Here is a 27,963-nt window from a genome sequence, read left to right as displayed (position 1 = left end):
TATAATAATAATAAATAAATTAAAAAAAAAAAAAAAAAAAGAGATTTGCATTTTATCCTTTCAGCCAGTGGTCTTCAGGGTGGTCCAGTATACAGCCAAATTAGTCAAGGGGAGTCACAGATACTTTAGACTTTACAGATAATTTACTTTTGCTAAAAAATTAGAACATGCCCTAGAGTAGAAAAATATAATAAAGTAAAAATATCAGTTTTCCTTAGTGTATTCAATGAAGTCCCAATTAAAATGCTAGCAGAATTTTTTTAAATTGAAAAGTTTGCCTAAAAATATGAAAATACTCAGGCAAATTCTGGAAAAGAGTGATAGGGGGGTATTAGTCCTGATTCTCATTTGCAGCCAAACAATCCACGACATTCCAACACATAAACTTTAAAAAACCTAGTTATTTTACTTGGAGGACTATTGATATGGGAGAAATAACATATAGATAAATGGAACAGAATAGAGTCCAGGAACAGGCCAAGAGGATAGCGGGAAATGTATTGACAACTCCTCTGGGAAGCTGTTATATTTATGTCGTTAAAAAAAAAGAAACAGAAATAAAAACAGTTTTTTATCTTTTCTTCCTTTTTTGCCTTTTGGAATAAAAAAGTTTTGATACCAGTGTTGTCTAGGATAGAAGCAAAAGGGTACTTTTTTTTTTTTTTTTTTTTTTTTGAGACAGAGTCTTGCTCTGTCACCCAGGCTGGAGTGCAGTGGCGCAATCTTGGCTCACTGCAAACTCCAACTCCTGGGTTCACGCCATTCTCCTGCCTCAGCCTCCTGTGTAGCTGGGACCAAAGGCACCTGCCACCATGCCTGGTTAATTTTTTTTGTATTTTTAGTAGAGATGGGGTTTCACCGTGTTAGCCAGGATGGTTTTGATCTCCTGACCTCGTGATCTGCCCATCTCGGCCTCCCAAAGTGCTGGGATTACAGGCGTGAGCCACTGCTCCCGGCCACAAAAGGGTACTTTCATACAATTTTTGTGGATATATAAATTGATGTGAACATTCTGAATGGCAATTTTCCACTTCCATCAAAACTTTTAAATGCATGTAATTTACTATAAGGATATATTTTCAAAGTTTGCCAAGATGAACATACATGCGTAATACATACACACAATGATATTGCAGTATTATATGCAATAGGAAAAAAAGCAGGAAATGCATCAATGAGAAACTAGTTGAATTATGTCACTTCTATGAAGTGGAAGGAGGTGGGTCTGTATGTGCAGATATGGAAAGATCTACAAGATATATCATTAAATGAGAAAAGCAAGTTGCAGAATGGTGTATATAGTATCATTGTTTTAGTGCAAATTCAAGAACACAATTTCATATACATTTATTTGGAAGAGATCAGAAAAACTTAACAATGCTTATCTTTGGGGAGAGGGATGGTTAGAACTGAGTGTAGAGAGGCAGAAACTTCTCATTTTAGACCTTTCTTCAATGTTTGGGTTTACTTTTTACTTGAAATTGTTGATTTTTGTTCGTGTAATATTTTATACATCAACAGGTGTGTCTGGATGATGAGATTTGTTAAAGAAAAATTACTCAATCGTGCTAGGTATAGGGACCACTACAGTGGGATTTTGCAGTGTGAGAGGGAGATTGGGTTCAACAGCATGGGCAAGTGGGAATTAATAGCCAGGGAGCAGGTTGGAGAGTCACTGGGTAGAAAATTACTAAGAAACATCAGGAGTAAGGAGATTCTGGCTACATCCTCTTTAAACTTATTTTAAAGATCCTATTGTTGTTACTCTGTGTTTTGTGATATTTTGACTTAAAACAGTGAAATTCTGACCTGAAATTAATACTGAGCCTAGATAACAAAATAAATTGAAGAAGAGCATTTAGGTTAATTGCAAAACAAAAAATTTAGCTAGATAAATACATTAAATTAAAAAAAACCCCTCTCTCATCTAAATAAGTTGTTTAACATTTAGCAAATATTTAGTGTCTTTTTCTTTATAGTTTTTAGTTCAGAATAGGCTATTTAAGCAGTAGTTCTTTGAAACTAGAAGCCCCCAACTGTTAAGAAAAAATAAATCTTGCAGTAATTCGATAAGGTAATTTTAATTAGAGAAAGCAATGTTTTGAATTCTGCCTTCTTAATAATTCTTGTATCTGTTTGCTACTCCATCATCACTGCCAGCTACCTTAAGCAGACCCCTTATTTCCTATTTCCTAGAATTCTGTATTAGCCCCATGGCTGGTTTCTCTTCCTGCCTCCTTGCTTCCAGTAGCACCCCCGCAATGTTCTTTCTGAAACACAAATGTGAACATGTCACTCTAGTTTAAAACCCTTCAGGACGACTCATTGCTTTCAGGATAAACCCAAGCTCCTCTGTGAGGCTTTCATAACACAGTCTTTACCACTAGACTCTCTTTTCACCTGGTTTGCCCCTGACTTGTTAAAGCTGAATGTTCCAGCATAAGAAACTGTCATCAGAGTGATCAGGCAACCTACAGAATGGGAGAAAATTTTTGCAATCTATCCATCTGACAAAGGGCTAATATCTAGAATCTACAAGAAGTTAAACAAATTTCAAGAGAAAAACAACCCCATCGAAAAGTGGGCAAGGAATATGAACAGACACTGCTCAAAAGAAGACATTTATGCAGCCAACAAACATAAGAAAAAATGTTAATCATCACTGGTCATTAGAGAAATGTAAATCAAAATCACAATGAGATACCATCTCATGCTAGTTAGAATGGTGATCATTAAAAGGTCAGGAAACAACAGATGCTGGAGAGGATGTGGAGAAATAGGAACGCCTTTACACTGTTGGTGGGAATGTAAATTAGTCAACCATTGTGGAAGACAGTGTGGCAATTTCTCAAGGATCTAGAACTAGAAATACCATTACTGGGTATATACCCCAAGGATTATGAATCATTCTACTATAAGGACACATACACACGTATATTTATTGCAGCACTGTTCACAATAGCAAAGACTTGGAACCAACCCAAATGTCCATCATTGATAGACTGGATAAAGAAAATGTGGCACATATACACCATGGAATACTATGCAGCCATAAAGAAGGATGAGTTCATGTCCTTTGCAGTGACATGGATGAAGCTGGAAACCATCATTCTCAGCAAACTAACACAGGAACAGAAAACCAAGCACTGCATGTTCTCACTCATAAGTGGGAGGTGAACAATGAGAACACCTGGACACAGGGAGGGGAACATCACACACTGGGGCCTGTTAGGGGGTAGGGGGCTAGGGGAGGGATAACATTAGGAGAAATACCTACTGTAGGTGATGGGTTGATGGGTGCAGCAAACCACCGTGGCACGTGTATACCTATGTAACAAACCTGCACATTCTGTACATGTACCCCAGAACTTAACAGTATATATACATTAAAAAAAAAAAGCTGAGTGTTCCTGGCACAGGTACACTTTCACTTTGGAGCTAGGCCTGCTAGGCTTTAGTAGCATTCTGTGTTTCTTTTTGTCAAAGCTATTAAAATGTATCATTGTCCTTACCAATCCCCACTGGACTGTAAGCACTCTGAGAATGGGCACTCTTTCTTTTCTGTCCCCAGTGTCTGGTACGTAGTAGCTGTTCAGTGATGTTGAGTATGACAAATTGTATTATTCAATAGATTACCAAAATGTATCTTTGCACCTAAGAAAATGAGTAGGCAATATGTGCTGAGTATACTTTGAACAGTCTCGAAATGTACTATAGTCAAATGCATGCATGATTTCTTCTCTTTGGATAATTCCGTTGAATGTTTTTATTTACTATATGAAAATATTGTTATAAAATGTATGACATTTTATTCCTTATTAGATCATGTTATATGTTTCATAAAATGATACTGCTTTTCATTCTTGATGATCTTGGTTTCTCTGTCTTATTTAGCTTATTCAACTGATTCTGAATCATCTTACACTACCAGACCTGTGTAGATTAGCACAGACTTGCAAACTACTGAGCCAGCATTGCTGTGATCCTCTACAATACATCCATCTCAATCTGCAACCATACTGGGCAAAACTAGATGACACCTCTTTGGAATTTCTACAGTCTCGATGCACTCTTGTCCAGTGGCTTAATTTATCTTGGACTGGCAATAGAGGCTTCATCTCTGTTGCAGGATTTAGCAGGTTAGTACAAAGGCTTGATGAAGTTTTTTTTGTTTTTTGTTTTTTTCCCCAGCAGCAGGCTATACTTATGTAGTGGTTTTCATAATAAAAGTTTGAAATTATGTAACATGTACCTTACAAAAATAAAAAGGAAATAAATTTTGAGTGTCATGTTTAGAATGCTGCTGCTTATAAAAAATGAGTGTTTTACTATCCTCTTCAGCTAAATTTTATATGAATATGAAGGGAAACTATACCCTTTACTTCAGGGCTCCTGTTTCGTCTTTCTCATATTTTCAGCACAGATGATTAACACATTTTAAAAACTATTTCCAAATCAAAATCTACCTCTCTAATGTGATTTGTCAGAAATGGAAAACAATTTATTATAGAACATTTTTAATTAAATCTTAATTACATGTGCAATACATCACCCAGATTTAGAAGCTCATTTAAACTAATTATGTTGAAAATGCAATTGCATGCTAAATAGGCGACCACACTTGCAGACCTGCCCAGGTGTTTCTGCTCCTTTCTATTTAAGCATTTCGTTTCCTTACTATTAAATGTCACCTGTTAAGCATTTGAAAGCTTGCACAAGTGCATGTTCATTTAGTAATGCCACAGTCATTTTTCTTAGGATACAAACAGGAGTTTTTCTCCTAACCTTGATCATGGTTTTTCTCATGGTATGTTACATATAATCCCAGCATTTTCATGAAGTTAAATAATGAAGGAGTAGAAACTTTAGAGAAATTTTCTGTTATTTTTAATTAATGAATACTCTTGTATTCTATTTTTAAAGACGAAAAATGAACTATAGCAATCCTTACACATATCCCCAGTGAATACATTCTAGAACACTGGTTTATGAATTAGAAATTCGTATGTAGAGCCTTGTTTCCTCTTAACTCAGATTGTAAAAATAAAGATGCAGTTCCAGAAATAAAGATTTGATATTGTTAGATTTAAATGAAGTAATGATGTCTGAAATAGTAACAATGTGTTCCAAATACTGACCTTGATAGTTTATGCATCAGAGTGAAAAATAAACCAAGCAGTAATGGCCAGTAGCAAGTGTTGAAACCGTGGATGCGCTGAGTTTCTTTTCTGCCAGAAATTGAGCCAGGGGAAGGGGTTCATTGCTAGATATTTGGCAGCTGTCCAGTGAAACAGAGTTTAGTCCTTTCTACTTCCCCTTGCACCAAACACACACATTTCAAATTCTTTTCTCTGCTAATAGGACTAAGAAAGAACTGAAGCTAATGAAGACTATGAATATTTAGAGCATACATTATCATAAACCAAGACTAACTGAATATGAGAACAGATAGAACAAGTGGCGTCAGTAAGCATTATTTTACATTATATAGACCTTTGGGGCATTTTAATCACCCTCATAGCTCTTTCCCAATGTTTTCCATTATTAAGAATTTATTAAATGTTTGTTTTCACCCTTTGTGTGCAAGGAGTTTCAGTGGGTGTTGACCGTATGCAGAGACATATGAGATATATAATATAGTTCCTGCCTTCAGGCTACAGAGAAGATAAAGATATTAAGATAAGCATATAAGCATATCCCTTATTTATTTTTATAAACAGAATAACTGGGTAGTAACTAAGTGTAGACGTTAAAGAAAACATTGGTCATGAATGGCTGAAGTCCAGCTTCACTGGCAAAGTGCTGCATATGACTGTGATAATGAGTAAAATATAAAGCTAATATTAATCAATTTTTGTTTCTTTATGTAGCTTCTTCTAGCACATGAGAAGAAACATCACTTATAAGAAGAAAACTTAGCCATGCCATTAAAAAAATTTTTATACTAGTAATGGATAAAGATCTTTTGCAAAGTTAGAGTTTCTATCTACTTCTAACCCACAATTTATCGTCCATTTTCAATTCATCCAGGGTAGTTGCTGTAGAGCAGTTTGAATAATCAGAACAAGCCATATATAGATTTAAGTTCTTATATTTTACTGTAGTATTTCAGCCAGTAAAATCATAAATCTTGATGGCATTCCTTTAAGTGTAGTCACTATTCCCATTAAGAAAAGAAAAAGTTGAAGCAAGAGGGAGAGAGAACCTTTTCTTGGGCGGGGCGTGTTGGAGTTTTCCCTACTGATTACTGTTGGCCCCCATGACTTGACTGCTGAATTGATAGTTACTATGGCTTGTAGGCAGCATTCCCAGAATAAACAATAAATATGCATGGCTTGATTATTAATGAGTAATCTATGAATAAGTATGGTCTATTTATGCTCATTACTATGAAGAAGACTTATTTGTAATATTTTAAAGAAGAAAAGCACATTTAAAAACTAGAGACCAATGTTGATGAGCTGTTTTTTGAACAAATCTTTGGGAAAAAGTTTGATGCAGTTTATTTTTGTTGCTTAAAAACCTTATCTCACAAGTCAGAACTGTTTAACTGGATTTTCAATAACTTTTTAGGAATTTTTGTTATTCATCATAGCAGAGAAATAGGTTACATTGGAATAAAGAGAACTTAAAACTTTTAATCAGTTATTAAAATCTTAATCTAGCTACAGATTTGTGATTTGCTACTTTGAGTACTGTTCATGCATATCATTACTCATTAAAATCATATCTATTATAATTCCGCTTTTCTAATATGGTTCCCTGAAGTCTTAGATGTTCCTTTGCCTGCCTGCCTGTTTGTGCTTTAGAACTTAATTGTATCATTCTGTTCAAAAAGCCTTAGGTTCATTTGTTCCCTACCATTTTTCTTCAAATAGTTGCTGAACAGCCTTGTCTCCCCCTCAGTTATGTGTGGGTTTTTACCCTAAACCCCTCTTACTTGTTCTCAGTAGTTTATATTCACTCCTTTAGGAAACATTCTTGGATGCTTTCTAGATTTGAGAACTTTATTAGGTATTTTGACATAGAGCTAAAGTTTTATGGTATGAAAAGCTTATTTTCCACTAATATATTTATTCAGTTGCCTGCCTATATTTTATACAGTTGTGTCTTAGATTGTCAACTCTAGAAAGTAGGGACCATTTTAAGATGTTCTTTTCCCTTCTTTCTTTTTTTTTTTTTTTTTTGAGACGGAGTCTGACCCTGTCGCCCAGGCTGGAATGCAGTGGCACGATCTCCACTCGCTGCAAGCTCCGCTTCCTGGGTTCACGCCATTCTCCTGCCTCAGCCTCCTGTGTAGCTGGGATTACAGGCGCCCGCCGCTGTGTTTGTCTAATTTTTTTGTATTTTTAGTAGAGACAGGGTTTCACCGTGTTAGCCAGGATGGTCTCGATCTCCTGACCTCATGATCTGCCCGTCTCGGCCTCCCAAAGTGCTGGGATTATAGGCGTGAGCCACCGCGCCCAGTCTTCCCTTCTTTCTATCATTGTTGGATACTACCCCTATACAGTTAAGTAGAAGTTTTGTTTTTAATGGCTTTATTTTGGATCAGCTATGTTAAATAATGTTCCAAGTTATTTGGGATTAAGATTATCTTGAATTTACTGTTTTAGAAAACTTAGTGAGGGTCAGCTAAAAACCATGAGATTAGGAATTCAGAAGTCATAGATATTTTATATCTAATTCTTCTCTTTTTATACTTCAGGCAATTTCTGAGGACTATTACCTTTTATTTTGTGATAAGTAGACTCAAATCGTTCATTCATGTGATCTTAATTATTTTAGGGTGCAAGTTACCATTTAGTAAATTACTTCTTATGTACTTGTATTATTCTGGACAAATTAATTCACCTCATAATGATAAGCAATTTATTTTTCTCTCCAGAGATTCCTTTTCTCATAGCAGGAGACTAGTCTGGGATTGTTTATATGAACTTAGGTCCTCTCATAAAATCTTCAGTATAAGAAAATACTTCATGAGCACAATGTAGAATGAACTGACTGCAGGCAATAAACAAGCTGAGTTCTCCTTTCAAATGATCAGTGGCACAGTTGAGATGAATAAATACATATATGTAATTATGCATTAAAATAAAACCTGCATGAGGAACATTAAGGAAAGAAGTAAGAGCTGTGTGCAGCTAATTGAGTCTGTTACTGTCTCTGCCCTCTTGGGATGTAGATATGAAAAGGTAGGTAGTATACATTTTGAAAATTTAAGTAGAGATAATATGAGGGTATTAATCAAATAATCTGCTCAGAGTAAAAATATGCAATACAGGATTCTTGATAAAGAGAAAGAAAGGTAGTATAGGTATAGACTTTATCTCATTGTGCTTTCAAATTCTATCATTCATGAAATCAACTTGGGAAGTTTCCTATTGTCTGCTAACAGTTTGCTTTCTGGTATAAAGCCAGAGTCTTTATAGTGACACACACTGTGTGAACGGTCCCTCATCTCTGATCTACTCATCTCTCCATCATTTTGTGCCTCCTGTATCCCCCATCTCACTGTTCTTCACTCTGCTTGTTATCCTGCCCTGGACTGCCCTTCCCTTTGCCTAGAATGCTCCTCCTCCAGATACCTGCTTTGTCACCCTCTTGCTTCCTTCAGGGTTTTACTCTGAAGCTTTTCACATCTCTGAAGCTTTTCTGACTACTCTGTCCATCCTTGACACTTTCTGTTGCGCTTCCCTGCTTTTATTTTCTCCTGGGCACTTTTCACGAATTTGCGACCTACTTTATGCATTTGGTTATCTTCTCCTTCTCTCTTCAAAACATTAGTAAGCTTCATGAGAGCAGGGATTTTGTTTTGTCCACTGTTATCTCCCCAGTGCCTAGACTGTTACCTGGATGATAGTAGAAGCTCAGTGCATATTTGTTGAATGAATGAATGAATGAATGTGCTTCATGCGAACTGCAGTTTAGCTAATACAACTAGCAAAGGAAGCAGCAGTGAGAGGAGTTGGAGGAGATCCAAAAGAGGCAGTTAACGTGAGGAGTGTCAAGAGTTTTAAGGAAGGAGTGTGCAGTTGTATGAAATGTCACAAATTAAATAATACAAGTTTGAATTTAGAATAAACGGGTGTTCAGGTGTAAATAAGATGTGCGGGCTACTGGGTTATTTGCAATATTTAAATTTGCAGCAACTGAATTTTTTTATTGTTTAAATGTGAATTGGCCAAGATTTAACTTATACTTAATGTTTATGGGGTGCTTTGACCTTTAAAAACTGCATTTGCATAGTATTCCAGCTTCAATTCCACTAGGCAGTGTGGTGAATGTTGTTACATACTTCAAGTCTGCATTTACAGCTGAGGAAATGCTAAGATTTGGGTAAATGCCTTTTCCAAGGTCTTTGCTAGGAACTAGTAGAACAATGCAAAAAACCATATCTTTTAACCAGTGTTACTTGATTTATTTACACAACTAATCTGATTTAGTCAATTTTATTTTGTATGTATACTTATAAGCTCATTAAATCATTTAGGAATAAAGACATGGCATAAATTGACTAACAGTATATTACTGATGTGACACTGGTGGGAAGATTATGTCAAGAGACCTGGACAGTCATAATTGGTGCACTGTTAAGAGGGTTCAGTTTGCTTAGTTGATAAAGTTTCATGGATTCAAATACTCCTAGATTCATGTTTACTTTTAAATTGTTTTCAGGGGATGATCATGGACAGGACTGTTTTTCCCCCAGATATAATATAACTGAGATAAATATTGTGATAATTACTCTGATAAAGCATTTTGTGACCTTCATCTTGGATTATTTCTATGTATTTTATGTGAAGCTGCAATTGAATATTTTCAACATCAAGCAGTCTAGCTGCTAAAGAGTAACAGCTGCAAGGACCATAACAGTGCTCTAGTTAAACCCACATAGACATTTTCTGAGTTGAGAGGAGCCTAGTCTGATTTGTTTTGAGGTTACTTAATTAAAGTTGTCACTTTCATGTGCAGTGTTCAAAATATATTATCCAGTACTGGATAGGTACTGTTGAGGGGGAAATATCTCCCAAGAGTTTAGAGTTTTGTTATGTTTTGATTTTTTTTTTTTTTTTGGCTTTACCAACTCAGATGTGAATTGTAGGTAAGTAGGGAAAATACATCTTCTACTTTCTTAATTTTCCACTTAGCATTAGCTGACTTTTTATATGATGTGAATTCATTTTATCCTCTCAAGTTAATTTTTTTAGCCTAATCATTCATATTTCAGCATGCAGTGAATAAGAATTTAAGCAAAACAAATTTTACATTTTCCCTAATAGAAATCTATCCTTTTAAATGTATCTGCTTAGAGTTGCTAAAATTGCAAAGTTCTTGCAAAAATATCTTTTAGTTTTATAAAATTCACATGGAATGTTGTTCTTGCAGGTTTCTGAAGGTTTGTGGATCTGAATTAGTACGCCTTGAATTGTCTTGCAGCCACTTTCTTAATGAAACTTGCTTAGAAGTTATTTCTGAGATGTGTCCAAATCTACAAGCCTTAAATCTCTCCTCCTGTGATAAGCTACCACCTCAAGCTTTCAACCACATTGCCAAGTTATGCAGCCTTAAACGACTTGTTCTCTATCGAACAAAAGTAGAGGTAAGAATAATTCATAATTTTCATCTTTGCTATTATAGTGGCCAACTGAATATTTAGTTTTCTTTAATTACTCATAATATGTTTTTTTAATTTTAAAATCAAGTTTATGATGCCATCTGACTACTCTGAAATCATTAGAGCTGATTCAGTCATTGTGAAGTTATTTCAAACCTAATGTGTTTTGAAATTATAAGGAAATGTTCTTCTCTGTGCTCTTAAAATTTTCGTGATGCTATTCATGTCCCCAGGAAAAGAAAGAAACAGTTGGTTGAGGTAAGCCAAAATGCTGGCAGGGAACGAATTAGAGAAAGGTAGGAGGATAGTGTGCAAGAGGACATTTGCTTGCAGCAGGGGGAAGCAAAGTGGTATTTATCCTGGACCAGACTTAGGGGTTAAAATTTGTAATACCATAGTTAATGAGTCTCATTAAGAAATGGAATCATGTCATATATATTAGTCTGCTTGCTTTTTCACATAATATCTCTAGGACATGTTTCCAGGTCAGTGCATATATTATCTAACTCTTTTACTGTAATAGTATATGTTATACCATAATCTATTTAACATTCTCCAAATGATCAACAGACTGGTTGATCAACATTTGGTTTTTCCAGTTGTTTTCCTTTTACAAACTACCTAGCACTAAGATTCTTCTGTGTGTAGTTTTGTTTTCTTCTTCTTCTTTTTTTTTGAGACAGAGTCTCACTCTGTCACCCAGACTGGAGTGCAATGGCGTGATTTCAGCTCACTGCAACCTCCGCCTGGCCCATTCAAGCGATTCTCCTGCCTCAGCCTCCTGAGTATCTGGGATTACAGGCGCCTGCCACCATGTCCAGCTAATTTTTGTATTTTTAGTAGAGACGGGGTTTCACCACCAGCCTGTGCATGGTTTTACACATACTTACTATTACTGCTATTGGATAGAGTCCTAGAGGTGGTATTGCTAGGTTAAAGAGTATGTGACTGGGCCCCTGTAGTACACACTGTCATGTATTTGTTCCGTCTGCTCTACACATACTGGCTTTCTTTCTATTCCTTGAATGTTCTGACCTGGTCCCAGCTCAGGGCTTTTGTTCTTTTGCCTATCCGAAATGTTTGTCTAGCTCATTATGGCTGCCATTTTTTCAGCTCAGTGTTCAACTTGCATATTTTTTGGAGATGGCTTCCTGGACACTCATAAAATATAGCACCCCTTCTAGTTTGTTTCCTTCAGTTTTATTTCCTTTTTAACATCCTTGTCACTCTCTGACATGATACTTGTATTCTTGCTTATTTATATTCTTCTCACATTAGGATATAATGGTAGAAGACTTGTCGGTCTTTTTCATTGTCGTGTTTCCAGAATCTAGAATAGTACTTGGTAAAGATTGGCCATTCAGTAAATATGTGTTAAGTAAATGAATAAAGATAACCAAATTACTTTTCCAAAATGATATACCAGTGACTTGGGAGACTGTATTAGTTCTAGTGGGAATGGTTTGGTTCCCAAGAGAGCAGGTTGTTGTAAAGTGAGAATGCCCTTTGTGTTTGACCTCTTTGCACCGTCTGCTTCCCCTTTGATCTTCTGCCATGTTAAGACACAGCAGGAAAGCCCTTACCAGAAGCCGAGCAGATGACAGTGCCATGCCCCTTGAAATTCCCAGCCTGCATACCTGTGAGCTAAATAAACTCTTTTTCTTTATGAGCTACCCAACCTCAGGTATTTTGTTATAGCAACAACGAATGAACTAAGACGGCATTGTTCTCAATTTTGGGCAGAATATTTAGCTAGACTTTAGCAGGTGACCTGGCATGGTGGAAAAAAGACTTTGATTCTAGTTCTAGCCCTGCCAGCGATAAACTTGGTAATCTAGGTGAAGACATTGTCTCAGATTTCCAGATTTGTTATTTGTAAAATGAAAGAATTATTGTCCCAGAATGCCAGATGATACTAGCCTGTGTTTTCATTGGTATGTGGTGAAATGACTCCCCATTTGTGTGGGTATAAAATTGTTAGCTATCTTTTCTTGGGTAGGACTGTTCATTCTGAAATTATGCCATGCCTGCTTTTTATTGGCACATTTACTATTTTATGGGCCTGTGTACTATAAACTGAAATCCTCTGAGCAAGGAAGATTTAAATGCCCCATTTAAAAATTTCTGATTAATAAGAAATATAGCACACATAATTATTAAATGTAATTATTAAATGAGCCTTTGAGATGAAAAATAGGGTAAAAACCAAAAAAATATCAACTTGCTAGGCATCTTATATCTGTGGTGGCTTGAAATATATCCCATGAGATGTTTTTGAAATGTTATATAGTAATGTGATCTAAGTGTCAGAGAATTATTAAATAGTCTACAGTTTTCTTGAATTTGTCTCAGATTGATAGATATGACTAAATTTTTTAAGTGTGATTTATGAGGATTAAGAAGATTTCATATCTCAAGAGTGGAAATTTATACATATGTACCTAAGTCTAGATAGCATAAGCTCTGATTTTCCTCAGTTACTTAAATACGGATGTAAAATCATTGTATGAATGTATTAAATAAAATTTAGGTTGTACCCTCTGTTACTTCCTATTAAATTTTTTTATTAGTCCATCTGGTAAAATGTCATAAACACTACACAATTTTTCTGACATTGAATATGTAGAAAAAAACTATAAAATTGAGTTTTCATTGATCTATGGTTGACTTAAAATTAAAGATGCTGTTATTTTAGTGATATAAATGGCAAATGTGAAATTGAGAAAATCTTACCCAGGCAGTGTTTACTTTTAATGCTTCCCAACTCATTGCTTTCTACCTATACTTCACTCACTTCTGTTATTATCTCCTCATTCTTGGGATCTATATCAGAGTCCGACATGGGCACTAAGTAAATCAGAAAAAGGAGAACTGGCAAAATAATCAGCTGGTTTCTTTGAAAACAAACAGAAGCTACAGCACTGGTATTTATATCAATCTGTAAACACCTCCATTGTCACTTAAGCAAAGTGTTATGTCACCTCCTTCTTCCTTTGATACACACCTTTCACCTTGCACCTAATGATGTTGGTGGATGAGAGCAAACAGAATGAGAAGGCAAGATGTAGGAGACTGGTCTGTCTTTAAACGTTCCACATATTCACTGGCAGTATATTCTCATATTCTAGACTCTGTTTTGAAGAAGGAGCAGTACTTGATTTCAAATGCCTCTGCTTGCTCTAAGGACATACATGAAAAGAAAAAGAAAATAACAATTTTAGTTTTCTGGGAGATGTTATTTTGTTTTAAAAGGGCTACAAATTATCCAGGACCACTTTAACCCGTTTTTTCTGAACCCTACAAAATTCTAAAATAAACAAAAATTAGTATGACAAAATAATGGATTGTATTACAGCATATTAACCTCACAGAGACCAGTTGATGATGCAATACAGTTACAGTTTATGTGCCTTTACATAATTTACATTAGTAAGTATAGTATATTTATGCCATTTTACAAGACTTAGACAAGTCCGTATGCATAGTGAATAAAGCTTTTGAGTATTTTGGAGACCTGGATTTTTAGTCCCAAAGTTTGGGAAAACCTACTGAATATATTCCGTTGGCTGTCCTAGACATTTTGCATTATTATTTCTTTATACTAGTCTGAATAGGGTTGGTGGTATTCTCACCTTTACACATAATTAAATTAAGATCTTAAAAAAATAATAAATTGCCTACTGGCACAAGCTATAGAGTCAGGATTTGAACTCAGGTCTTGTGGCCTTGATGTGGTAGTTAAAATCATAAGATATATAAAAGCATAGAATTGTAGTTATTCTGATAGCTTGGCTATTTATCTAAAACAAGGATTTTCTTTACTACTTATTATTTCTAATTTGTAGTTGGTAAGGAGATATAGCATAGTAACTAACATATACAACATTATAATCCATGATAAAATACAAACTTAATAGTATATCTTAAGTATATAAACTTAAATAAATGTCTTCTGCAGGAAAATGGATTTTTTGTCTTTTTACTATGAACAAGCTTAGTTTGAAGTCTTAGTTGTTCTGAATTTATAAATCACAATTTGTTATTCAAATTACATTTAGAAACATTTAAGTGAAAGTTTGTGGAATCAATACATAATTAACCGCTTTAAGCAAATAGTTTATACAGGCCGACTCTCAATTTTATACTGTAATGGAGAGCAGCATTGAGACAGACAATCCTCAAAATAATTTTGACATGTAAAATGATATGTTGTTGATAGCTAGGTGATGTGTTCTTAAGTGGTTAGCCATAGCCAGGCATGCAGCAGGCCTGATGACTCAGTAAGAATGAGACCTCAGGAGAATAGAACGGTGGCAGGGTCAGAATTGTCTTGTATGCTGGTAGGTAAATTCTGGGATGCTGATGTGGTCCCTCCTTGCATCAGTGGTCGTTCAAAATTTTTAGGCTTATAAGATAGTAAAATATAGTTCAGCTCGGTTTCTTAATTTATTTCATGAGATCTTTTTCTTTCTTTAGATGTGTTTAGGATTACAGTGAAAAATGACTTCATCAGAGAAATAACAAATGTCTTATTAATTTAGCAAAGAAAATTCACTAAGTAAGCTATGTGTGGAGTCAGTGGCATGTATTTGTTGAATTTCATTAGATGCAGAGCTAAATACATGCCTAGTAAAGAACAAGATACTATTACATTAATAAAAGACAGGGTGAACAGGTATACAGTAAGCCCAAATATATGCTAGCATTGTCACAGGCTTGTCCTTAGTTGGAGGATGATCTGCATTGGGAAACCTTTCTAGAAGAAATTACCATTGAGCTGAGATTTATGCCCTGTTTACTGTGTGATCCCAGAATTACTAGTGAAATGGGTTGCTAAATAGGGTAATTTTTTTTCCTCCTGAAATTGGTGCATCTTTTAGAGTTGAATAGACAGCACTTTCTGCAACAGATGGGAACTTAGACAGGAAAGACACTCTAGTTGTGCTTAGTTTCTTCTACCATCCGTGGCATGGAAATAATTAGGTATTATAATGATTTAAAGGAGTTAAGTTCAGTCTTTTTGGTTCTTTTCTTCTCTATTCATAAGATTCTTATTATGTACGATAAAACATTGATTGCAAGTACTTCTTTAACCATACATGATGTTGTATTTTCGTGAAAGTAGAGCTCTAAAAATCTAACCCATTCAGCTGGGCTCAGGGGCTCATGCCGGTAATCCCAGCACTTTGGGAGGCTGAGGCAGAAGGATCACTTGAGATCAGGAGTTCAAGACCAACCTGAGCAACATAGCGAGACCCCATCGCTACAGAAAATTTAACAAGTTAGCTGGACATGCCCCTGTAGTCCCACTCAGGAGACTGAGGTGGGAGGATCGCTTGAGCCCAGGAGGTCAAGGCTACAGTGAGCTGTGATTGTGCCACTGCACTCCAGCCTGAGTGACAGAGCAAGACCCTGTCTCAAAAATAAAATAAATCTGACTCATTAAATAGATTTTTAGATACTTGAAAAAAACTTTTATTTTGAAATAATTTCAGACTTACAGAACATTGAAAAAAAAAGATTTCTTTTGTACTTTCACCCAGGTTTCCCTACTATAATGCATAATTGTTTTATTGAACCATTTGAAAAATAAGTTGAAAACATAATAACCCTTTACCCCTGGGGCATTATAAGTGAAAGACATAATTTGCCCCTGAAAGGGCATGTATCTGTAATCTACGTTCAGATACTTGTGTTATGGGCTGAATTGTATCTCCCCAAAATTCGTACTTTGAAATCCTACCCCCTAGTACTTAAGAGTGTGACTGTATTTGGAGACAGGGTTTTTAAAGAGGTGATTAAGGTTAAATGAGGTCATTAGGGTAGAGCCTAATCCAATATGACTGGTGTCCTTAAGGAAGAGGAGATTAGGACACATACGCACAAGAAAGACCGTGTGAAGACAATGGAAGAAGATGAACCGCTACAAGCCAGTAAGAGAAGTCTTAGAGGAAACCAACTCTGTTGACACCTAGTTCTCAGATTTCTAGCCTCCAGAATTGTAAGCAAGTAAATTTCTGATGGTTAAACTACCTAGTCTATGATACTTTGTTATAGCAGCCCTAGAAAGGTAATACACATCTTGTATAGGATAGCATAAGAAAAACTTTTTAACATAGTGCATGAGAATGTCTTTAAGATAAGTCCCACACACGTACTAAAACAATCTGGACTAGTGCTAGAAGTTTGAACCTGTTTACCTTTCCTCTGTTTGGGGGAAAAAAAAATCTGGAGTCAGGGGTGAGAGTGGGGCATGATAGGTAGCTCAGTAAGAATGTTATTCTGTTGCTTAGCAGCAGACTAGAAAACCAGGAGTGTTTTTTAAAAGTTGGAGTTATAAATGGAACACCTGCATCCAGTTTTGATTGCCTCACTTCAAGAATGATAGAGCATAAATTGAAAGAATCTGAAGAAGTGAAAAAACTGATGATAGGTATTGTGGGGGACTAGTATATGACAGTAATCCGTAAGTATGGTTCGGCATCTGTTTACTTGGCCTGCTCGGCTGTGTCGACAGTTTCAAGGACCCCTCTGCTTTTATCTTCATGAACTAGAAGACAACAAAAGAAGTTGATCTTTACTTCTGTAAGATATTAACACTCTCCTATTTTTTTCTTTCTGTGCCAGTTTATTTGGCAGATCACATATATGAGTAAAATTGCACACCACCCTGACTGTTGATGAAAGCGGCTGGGCTTTCTACAAAAGATATATTAACTATCTTTTGAAAGAGTGCGATTTAATTTAGTGCTATGAATTTGTTTTCTGACCTGTGTATGTGGTGGTCTCCTTACCGCATTCTTATTTGATTTAAACAATACATTATTGTATTTTGATAAGTAGAGCAGGGATGGCCTTTCTTTTAAAAGAGCCATGGCAACTAACCAAGTCAGACTATAAGACCAAACTTATTGGCAAATGAAGAGGGTGGCTTCTCACTTACAGAGCCATTGCTGATAACTAAGACCAGGGTGAGAAATTAAAATAGAAAGAACCGGCTTTGGTCACCTAAATTAACTAATGCACGCTATTGTTAGTTGTCATCTAAAATGCAGTCTATTTAAAACAGAAATGTTAATATAGCTAGATAATATATAAAACAGAAAGATATTAGTAATTATTTTGTTCTTAAACACAATCAAGAATCAATAGTTTTAATAGCTGATAATAAGTTTAATTTATCACAGATGAAACTAACAAACTTTCTTAGAGTCCTTGGTATGTGTCTGTAGGCTATATTTCTGTATCCTGATTGGCCTTGTAGAACTTTCAATGGGAATAGGAGACTTGGTGGGGTATGTGTGCCCTGAATGAATGGGTTGTAGTTGAGTTAGAGTCAAGAAGCCTAATTTGTGAGTGCAGCGGTGGAGGAGATCATCTTTTAATGGGGGCAGACTCCTTATCTAACACAACCATGACAGTGACCAATAAGCCAGGTATAAGAAATCTACCTGGAAAGGACACCATTCATTAGAGATGGCTGATTAGGCTGGGCGCGGTGGCTCAAGCCTGTAATCCCAGCACTTTGGGAGGCCGAGACGGGTGGATCATGAGGTCAGGAGATCGAGACCATCCTGGCTAACACGGTGAAACCCCGTCTCTACTAAAAATACAAAAAACTAGCCGGGTGAGGTGGCAGGCACCTGTAGTCCCAGCTACTCGGGAGGCTGAGGCAGGAGAATGGCGTGAACCCGGGAGGCGGAGCTTGCAGTGAGCTGAGATCTGGCCACTGCACTCCAGCCTGGACGACAGAGCGAGACTCCGTCTCAAAAAAAAAAAAAAAAAAAGAGAGAGAGATGGCTGATTAGCCCATCCTCTCTGTTGGCATGTCCTGAGGAAAGCTAAATTAAAGTTACAGGACTGAAATTTGTAAACTGTCATGTCTTTATTTTATTTTATTTTTTTGTAGAGATATAGTCTCACTGTGTTACTCAGGCTGGTCTCAACCTCCTGGGCTCAAGTGATCCTCCTGCCTCAGCCTTCCAAGTGCTGGGATTACATGCATGAGCCACCACACCCAGTCCCATGTCTTTTTGACTGCAAATCTCTGCATCCATTATAGGTTGTTATACACATTGATCAGTTGATTGATCAGTTGATCAGTTGAGTATCTATGAGGAAAGATGTATTCGACTATATTATTATAGGAAAGATCCAATACAGTGATAAATATAGGCTTCAAAATGAGACTGCAGGGCAAGGCAAAGGTGTGTGAACATTTAGTCTTAGATTTTGTTTCATCACACGCAAGAATTTTAAGAATTTGACAAATTATCTGAACCTGAAACTGAAACTTGTATGTTAGAGCTAAAATTCTGAGTCTGTAGTCTAGGGTAGCTATTAAACATCTACAGTTAGGTTTAGAGAACTTTCTTCTTTTTCCTCAAAGGTAGTGTAAGGAGCTTTATTAATTTTTATGATTTATGATATTTAGCCTTTTCGTTTTAGAGTTCTGTCAGAATTCTGACTCCCCATCACAATGTTGATCTTAAAGTTGTGAAAGACAATATTATTTTCAGGTTGTGATTATGTATCAGTGTATAATCTATACCATATTGTGTATTTGAACTGTATAAAAGAATAACTTCTAGTAGATGGTTCATAGTAAATCTGGATAAAGTAATTGAATTTAAATATTATAAAATGGTGATTATTTCTACATATGTTTAGTTTCAAGTACTTTAAATAGTTCTCAGAATACTTCAACTTTTTTTGTTGTTTTTTTGTTGTTGTTGTTGTTGTTTTTGAGACAGAGTCTCGCGATGCCCAGGCTGAAGTGCAGTGGAGCGATCTTGGCTCACTGCAACCTCCGCATCCCTGGTTCAAGCGATTCTCCTGCCCCAGCCTCCCGAGTAGCTGGGACAACAGGCGTGTGCCACCATGCCCAGCTGATTTTTATGTTTTTAGTAGAGATGGGGTTTCACCGTATTTGCCAGGCTGGTCTCGAACTCCTGACTTCAAGTAATCTGCCCATCTCAGCCTCCCAAAATGCTGGGATTATAGGCGTGAGCCACTGCACCTGACCTTCAACTTTTATTCTATATTCTTCTTCACCAAGTTTATTGAAATTGTAAGAGGAGCAAAACAATTTTTAATTAGAGAAAGATTTACACTTATATATATATTTTACACTCCAGTAATTGATTGGTTGTGTTCTTAGGATTTCTTTGGAGGTATTTGTTATGCAAATTTATGCATTTTCATTTAGTGAATATACTTTTATAAAATTTCACCTTCTTACTCGGAGATAGTGCTCTGATGTGTTTGAAATGTATTATAATCAATGAAAGTATATTTGTTTCTGATGATGTTATATAACTAGTCTATATTTTAGCTAGTCTTTGTCTGTAATATGTACACTTGTTACCTGGCCCTTATTAATATGCTTTCTAGGAATCATATTTTAGAATGGAGAATACTAATTTGGAATCCTACTGGCCTATATTGAGTGTTATAATTAAGGGTTACATTCTTTATTAAAGATAACCAACAATTCTTAACATTGAATAAAAATGTCATAAACTAGTTGTAACAGCTAAAAACCTACATTAATGTAAAATAGCAAGCATATTACTGCATACATTAATTATACAAGGTTCTCAGTACATTATAAAATGTACAGGTATGCATAAATATAATTCTAAGCTATAAATCTGGACTATCTAAAAGTTATATATGAGTATAATAAACAGTTATTTTTATTAAGTATTTTTGCTTAGCACTTTAGAAGTCTGGAGGGTGGGAAGTTATGAAGTTTATGGATAGTATTTCTTAAAAAGCTGTCAATGAAAATGTGAATTCATGCCTTTTATCTATTAATAAATTTCTTTGTAACAAGTAAAGGCATTAATAATAATTCTTTATAACTGAATGGCACTTCATATCTGCATACACCAAACTTCCACATCTGTTATCCATCATTTCACTAACTAAATTGTTTTTGAAATTGAAATCATTCTTGTTTTTTTTTTTCCTTGAGACAGGGTGTCACTCTGTCGCCCAGGCTAGAGTGCAGTGGTGTGATCTCAGCTCACTGCAACCTCTGCCTGCCAGGTTCAAGTGATCCTTCCAGCTCAACCTCCCAAGTATCTGAGACTATAGGCTTGCACCACTGTGCCAGGCTAATTTTTGTATTTTTTGTAGAGATGGGGTTTTGCCATGTTCCCAGGTCTCAAACTCCTGAGCTCAAGTGATCTATCTTCCCACGTCAGCCTTCCAAAGTGAAATCATTTTCTTAGCAATAGTCATTGTAATCATTGTAGTAGTCTTAAGTATTTGGAGGCTTCACTAAAGGACGCTAAGGGGAATAAAATTGCTAAACAAGCAAGAAGGCAGTTGTGAAAGTAGGGGGAAACAGTCTTTCTTCTGTTATAATCATCAGAGTATGATGTTTATGGACTAATTCCTTTACAGTCCTTTTGTGAGTTGTAGAGGATGGTCTGGAACCCTGATGCTGTAAGCATGCTTTACAGTTGTTTTTGCCTAGTTGCATTAATAAAAACTGTTCACATTGAACTTGTCTCTTGCTTTTCTCTCTAGTTATAACTTGTTATAATATTTTGCTGTTTACTTCTTTACCTTTGGCATTTCGCTATCCAAAATGGCTGAGTGTCATGTAACCCACTTGAATATTTAATTATGTGTTTACTCTTCCAGTTTGGTCCCAGGTTGAGAAGCGTATGCTTCTTTACCTGGATGTGTGGGGAGTTGTTGAATTTATTACTTAAAGTTATCCACTGGGTTTTGAAGCTGCTGAACAGGTTTAATAGGTAGATTTTAGGTGGAATGTAAAATAAATCTTTCTTTATGAACATGTATTCTACTGCTAAATGACAGCATGCACCTAGAGTATGTTTTAGTAATTCTGTAGAAGAAATAATCATGGACCCAGTCACTCCTTAGTGAATTCCTTGCCATAGTTGTTTAAGTAAGGTTGCCCTTTGTTTGAAAATTACAAACTCATTTGAAATGAACCTTGCGTTATTAAAGCTGCTATTTTAATTATATTTTAGTTTTATAGAACTACTCTTGTACTTCCATTGAATGAGTTTTCAAGACCTAACCAGCAGAATACGTAGACTTGGGGACCTGAAAGATACTTTATGTCTTGAATCAGAGGTTCATATAATTTTTCACTTTTCATTTGTGAATAAATAAAATACGGTGCCATTTTCACAGTACACCTAATAATACAGCTTTGATCCATCCATTTGTGTGTTCTAGATATGTAGCAGTGCTGCATATACTCATTATAGTAGAATTGTTTTGTTCTCCTAAGTAGAGATTGGCAAACTTTTTCTGTGAAGGGCTAGGTAGTAAATACTTTAGGCCTCACAGGCCTCATGGTTCTGTCACAGCTACTCTATTCTGCTGTTGTAGTGTGAAAACAGTCACTGACAATACATTAATGAGTGGGTATGCCTGTGTTCCAATAAAACTTTATTTACAAAAACAGGCAATAGACTGGATTTGGCCTGTGGACAGTAGTTTGCCAACTTCTGCTCTAAACTATTGAGTTGGTGCTCTCTACAAAATCAGGCCCTTTTATATCTGGAAATGAAGAGTTAATTTCCCTGTAGTTTATTATCTTTGCTTTGACATCAGTAGCAACATTTTAATTCTGAATGCTAACAACATGGAGAAAGAATATTCTAAAGATATTTTAGGAGGAAACGGGTTAACTGGATTTAAAGACGTTGTCAACTGGTTCTATAGGCATGTTCTCTAAACCTGGGTACTCCCACAGTCTCTGGCTTTCACTGATGAGCTTTGCTGGAGAAAGCCGTGAAACTGTTAATTTGTGCTTACTCACCTCAGTGCTACCTGTCAGCCCTTTGATTTATCTCTGTTTGACTTCTTGTTAATTTCTCACAGTATCTCTTCCAAGGTCATTGTTGTTCTTTCCATTACCATCACCTCCATCTCACAATATCTTGGTCTCAGCATTTGATCTCATATCTCTTATTCAGAAAGATCAGTTATATCATTCAGCATAAATCTCTTTTTCTGTGTTCCTTTTCAAGCTGAGGATTTTAAAAATGATAGTTCTAATATTAAATGATTTTTAATTCCCAGTTTAATGTATAGACTGATATAAGTTACTATAAAATATTTGTTGTGAATTCCTCTTCTATGACTTGAAATTCTCCCAGAGAAAATAATGCATCACAAATGTTTTCTAGACATATATAATTAGACTTTAGTTCAAAAATGAGTTAGGACGATATGCTGTTAGGTCTGTGCCTTAAAGTTACAATCTTTAAGATACGCAATAAGCAAAAGTTGTGATTTCTCTGAGGAACAGTCCAGACAGGTTATATAGTATTCTTGACAATAAATATTTTTTCTTACTATTACGCTGCTTTTTTTGTTTGTTTGTTTTGCAGACAAGTTCTTGCTCATTCACTCAGGCTGGAGTACAGTGGCATGAATGCAGCTCATTGCAGCCTTGACCTCCAGGTCTCAAGCAATCTTCCCACCTCAGCCTCCCAAGTAGCTGGGACCACAGGCATGTGCCACTATGCCTGGCTAATGTTTTTATTTTTATTTATGTATATCTTTTTGTAGAGATGAGGTCGCACCATGTTGCCCAGGCTGGTTTTGAAATCCTGGGCTCAAGTTATCCTCCCTCCTTGGTCTCCCAGAGTGTTAGGATTATAAGCATGAGCCACCACACCTGGCCTTACTCTTACTTTTAATTGAAAGAACTGATTCTATAGGGAATTTATCTCAAACTATATCATGAGAATCTTATTGTCCCAGTCTGGGGATAATCAGCTAGGTGACAGTGTTCCAAGCCACCCCAGGAGTTTGGATGGAAGTCTTAGAGAAAGAAGAGATTTTGTTCTGGGCAGATACACCAAAAAGTATATAGTGACCTGCCATTGGCCTTGCCTTCTGGTCAGAACTGAGCTAAGCCTTCTACTGGTCCTGCAGTATCCACAGTGCCACTGCAGAGCAGGACCTCTGTACCTTCAGCAGAAGTCCTGGTTCTAGAAGGGGGCAATGTGCAAGACCCTTAAACAAGGAGGAATAAAAAAAGATAGGGTTGAGAGATGGCAGTTCAAAGAAATAAGTGAAAGCAGCTTGTGAAAAAGAACTAGAAATTTTGAGACATAAATAGACTAAAACAAGAACACATAGTTGTGAAAACAACTGATTAGAAATCTATCAAATAGTCATTAGGAAATAATAAATAGATGGGATAAATTCTAAATTGGACACAGGATTGCTAAATTAGAAGAGAAGTCTGAAGAATGTACTCAAATTTGTAAAAGGTATGTCAGGAACTGCTGTAAGGTTTATACACACCCACACAATCTCAATCTCTCTCTCTGTCACGCACACACACATTTACTCCTAAGGCAAGGCAGTCCTACTCATTTAATAAATATATATTGTGCCTACTATATACTAGTGACTCTGTTATTTATCCATTGCTATATATCAATTGCTTCAAAATTAGTGGCTTAAAACAACCTGCATGTATTATCTCACATGTTTTGTGTGGGTCAGGTTTAGCTGGGTAGTTTTGGCTCAGGGTCTCTAAGGAGGTTGCAGCCAGGTTGTTATCTGGTGCTCCAGTCATATCAAGGCTTAACTATGGCTGGTAGCTCAGCTTCCAAACTCAGGGTGATGTTGCTACAGTTTCCCTTCAGCTTGTGGCCAAAAGCCCCTGTTCTCTCCACACAGGCCTCTCCACAGGCCGCTTGAGTGTCCTCATGACATGGCAGCTGGCTTCCCCCAAGGGAACAAGTTGGGAGGGAGGAAGCCAAGACAGGAGCCACAGCCTTTTTATAACTGTATTAGGAGGGTTCTGAATCAGAACCAATAGGAGGTAAAGATATTTATTATAAGGAATTGGCTGACATGATGATGAAGTTGGCGAGTCTCAAAATCTGCAGGATGAATTGGCAAGCTGGAGACCCAGGAGAGCTAGTGTAGTTCTAGTCTGACAGGTAGCAGGCTTAAGACCCAGAAGAGCTGATGTTTCAGTTTTCATCCAAATTCAGGAAGAAATCAGTGTCCCAGTTTGAAGGCCATCAGACATTGGCTTTTTCCTGAATTTGGAAGAATTCTCTCTTATTTGAGGGAGAGTCAGCCTGTTTGTTCTATTCAGGTCTTCAAATGATTGGATGAAGCCCGCCCACACTAGGTAGGGCAATGTGCTTTATTCAGTCTACTGATTTAAATGTTAATCTCATCCAAAAACAACCTCACAGAAACACCCAGAATCGGCAGGAGGCAGTGGCTCACACCTGTAATTTCAGCAGTTTGAGAGGCCGAGGCGGGTGGATCATGAGGTCAGCAGATCGAGACCATCCTGGCCAATATGGTGAAACCCCGTCTCTACTAATAATACAAAAATTAGCTGGGCATGGTGAGACGTGCCTGTAATCCCAGCCACTCGGGATTCTGAGGCAGGAGAATCGGAGTCGGAGGTTGCAATGAGCTGAGATTGTGCCACTGCACTCCAGCCTGGGGAGAGAGTGAGACTCCGTCTCAAAAACAAACAAATACCCAGAATTATGTTTAACTAAATATCTAGGCACCCCATGGCCTAGTAAGGCTGATATATAAAATTAACTATCATAAATGTAATATTCAAAGTGACCTGTATCACCTCTACAGTATACTGTTTGTTAAAAGTGAGTTGCTAAGTTAAGCCCACTCTCTCAAAGGGAGAAGAATTAAGCTCTACCTCTGGAAGGAAAGCGTATAGAATAACATGCGGACATATTTTTCAAACCTCTCTAACCGCTGGTACTAGGAGACTCCAGTGTTCATTGAATAGAAGTTACTGAAGAAAAAAATGGAAGGAATGGTAGAGAAGTAATATTTGAAGAGAGAAATGTTTAGAATCATCATCTTTCATGAAGAGAGATATGAGTCTTCAAATCAAAATGGGCACTTGGGGTTTTAAACAAAATAAATTAAAATAAATTTTTAGACAGATTGTGATAAAATTGCAGGAGATCAAAAATAAAGGGACAAGAGCTATCAGAGAGAAAAGATATATCACCTGCAGAGGAAAACAATTAGATTGACAATAGACTTCTTATCAAGTAAGAGACTGATAAGCAATGGAGTAATGTTTTCAAAGTGTTGAAAGAAGGTAACTATCAAAATTCTAAGTCTAGCTAAACTTTCATTCAAGATTGAGGACAAATCTCAAATATGCACAATAAAATTTATTTTTAAAAACAGATTGGGGTAAATATTAAACAAAGTTATTTAACTTTCTGTCACTCTGATTCCCCATTTATAATGATAGGATAGGTAAATAACAATATTTACCTTACAGGCTGTTAACTTTTCTGTTCACTGTTACATCCCAAGTGCCTAAACAGTGCCTAACACATAGTAGGCATGCAATAACAGTTTATTAAATGAACGGATGAGTTAATAGGATTGTTGTGAGGATTTATATATGTAAAGAATTTACAGCAATGCTGCCTGACATGTTAATAAGTACTCAATAAATGTTTGTTGTTAAGATTTTATGACCCATAGACACTCAGAATGACTAAAAATATTTCTCAACAAAAAGAAAAATTCTGTAAGGAAGTATCAGGTATAAAAAAAATTATGACACAGAAATTGATAAAATGCTAGTAAATTAACTAATGACCATGGAGAGGAGATTAAGAAAAATTAATCTTTTTGTATTATTTCTAAAAGGTAAAAACTGAAACCTTTAAGGTGATTCTAAAGTTCACATGAAAGAGCAAAGAGCCAACAGCAGCTAAGAGATGTTTGAAGAATGAGGAAAGGCTATTTGCCATACTAGATTTAAAGACTTATGAACTATAATAATTAAGACAGAAATGTTGGTACAGGGAATGGAAAATAGACCAGTGAAACAAAATGACCCAGAAGTAGACTCATGCATATATGGAAACCTTATATATGATAGAAAGCATTACAAATCAGTGGATACAATGGAGTCTTCAGTAAATCAAACTGGAACAATGTGGGGAAAATGAAATTTGATATCCTACCATATAAAAATCAATTGTAGTTGGGTTAAAAACCTAAGTGCAAAATAGAAAGACTCTAAAACTCTGCTTTTAAAAAAGAAGAATCTTAGATTCTTCCTTAGCTAAAGAAGAACTTTTTGGAAAAAAACAACAGAATACAAACATAAGGGGGAAAAGGATTAATGCCACATTTAATATAGTCATATTAAAATTTAAAATGTTCATGTCTCAGAAAATCCAGTAAACAGTGAAAAGACGTGCCTCAGAGAAGGTATTTATAGCTGATATAACTGAGAAAGATTGGTATCCAGCATGAATAAAGAATTCCAAAAGTCAAGAAGGAAGAAACAACCCAATGGAAAGAAAAATCAGCAAAGGATGTGATGAAGCAATTTACATAGCAGAAAATATGAATGGCCAATGAACATATGAAAAGATCTTCAGTCTCACTGGTAATCAGACTAATGCAAATTATACCAGTCTGTACTCATCAGACAGGCAGACATGTAAAAGGATGAAAAGTCTACGTATGTTGATAAAGATGTGGGAATGTAACACTCTTACACTACTGATGGGAGAATAGGTTGATTTAAGCACTCAGAAGAGCTATTTTGCAAAGCCAAATAAAGTCAAAGAATACGTAAACACCTGGAAATTCTCCTTCTGGTATGTGCTCTAGAGAAATACTGTTCTATAAATGCACAAGGAAGCATGTAAAGGAATGTTTATTCTAACACTGTTTGTAATGGTGAAAATTGTAAGCAACTAAATATCAATCAAATGAGAGTGTATGCTGTAATATATTTGCATAATGGAATATTATACAACAATTTCTAATGTTAATATTATATGCTACTTATGGATACATAACGTATACTAAAATTATGTATTTTCAGGCATGTTTTAAACACCAAGCCTTAATAAAAGTTACCTCTGAGGAAGTACATGAATGGATGGAGGGATACAAAAATGTAGTGAGATAAGCAAAGAAGACAAAATATTAAGAGTTGATAAACTGAGTGGTGGCTACATGGTTATTATGGGCATTCTTTTGGACCCTATACTTGTTTGTATATTTGAGATTCTTCATAGTAAGTAATTTAAAAGTAAATTACCAAACAAGTTTCATTAAAAATTAGTGAATTAGAGCTATATGTATTTACATGGACAGGTCCCTCACACTGATGAAGAAGATGCAGAAGTATATTGACATTGTAATAGCATTTATATAGAAACTATATAGAACAGTATTATGTGCTACTTATGGATATATAATGTATTGTAAAATTATATACTTTCAAGCATGTTTTAAACACCAAGTCATGATAAAGGTTACCTCTGAGGAAGTATGTGAATGGATGGAGCCAA

At 36.0% G+C, this 27,963-nt stretch overlaps 1 protein-coding gene across 1 annotated transcript in view; it reads left to right on the top strand.

Annotated features, from left to right (window-relative positions):
• Positions 1 to 3,894: 3,894 nt before the first annotated feature.
• The window catches only part of LOC105537381 (F-box/LRR-repeat protein 4), a gene marked incomplete at its 5' end in the record, with an annotated part of 31,920 nt that continues 7,851 nt past the window's right edge, over positions 3,895 to 27,963 (top strand). The window contains 2 exons of the mRNA XM_011976952.1: positions 3,895 to 4,139; positions 10,387 to 10,600. Of these exons, the coding sequence (XP_011832342.1) occupies positions 3,895 to 4,139; positions 10,387 to 10,600 (459 nt within the window). The remainder of the gene's footprint in view (positions 4,140 to 10,386; positions 10,601 to 27,963) is intronic.

The sequence above is a fragment of the Mandrillus leucophaeus genome, unplaced genomic scaffold (genome assembly GCF_000951045.1).
Source record: "Mandrillus leucophaeus isolate KB7577 unplaced genomic scaffold, Mleu.le_1.0 Scaffold1716, whole genome shotgun sequence".
In the NCBI taxonomy this organism is placed as follows: Eukaryota; Metazoa; Chordata; class Mammalia; order Primates; family Cercopithecidae; genus Mandrillus; species Mandrillus leucophaeus.
This window is presented reverse-complemented; position numbering and strand designations above follow the sequence as displayed.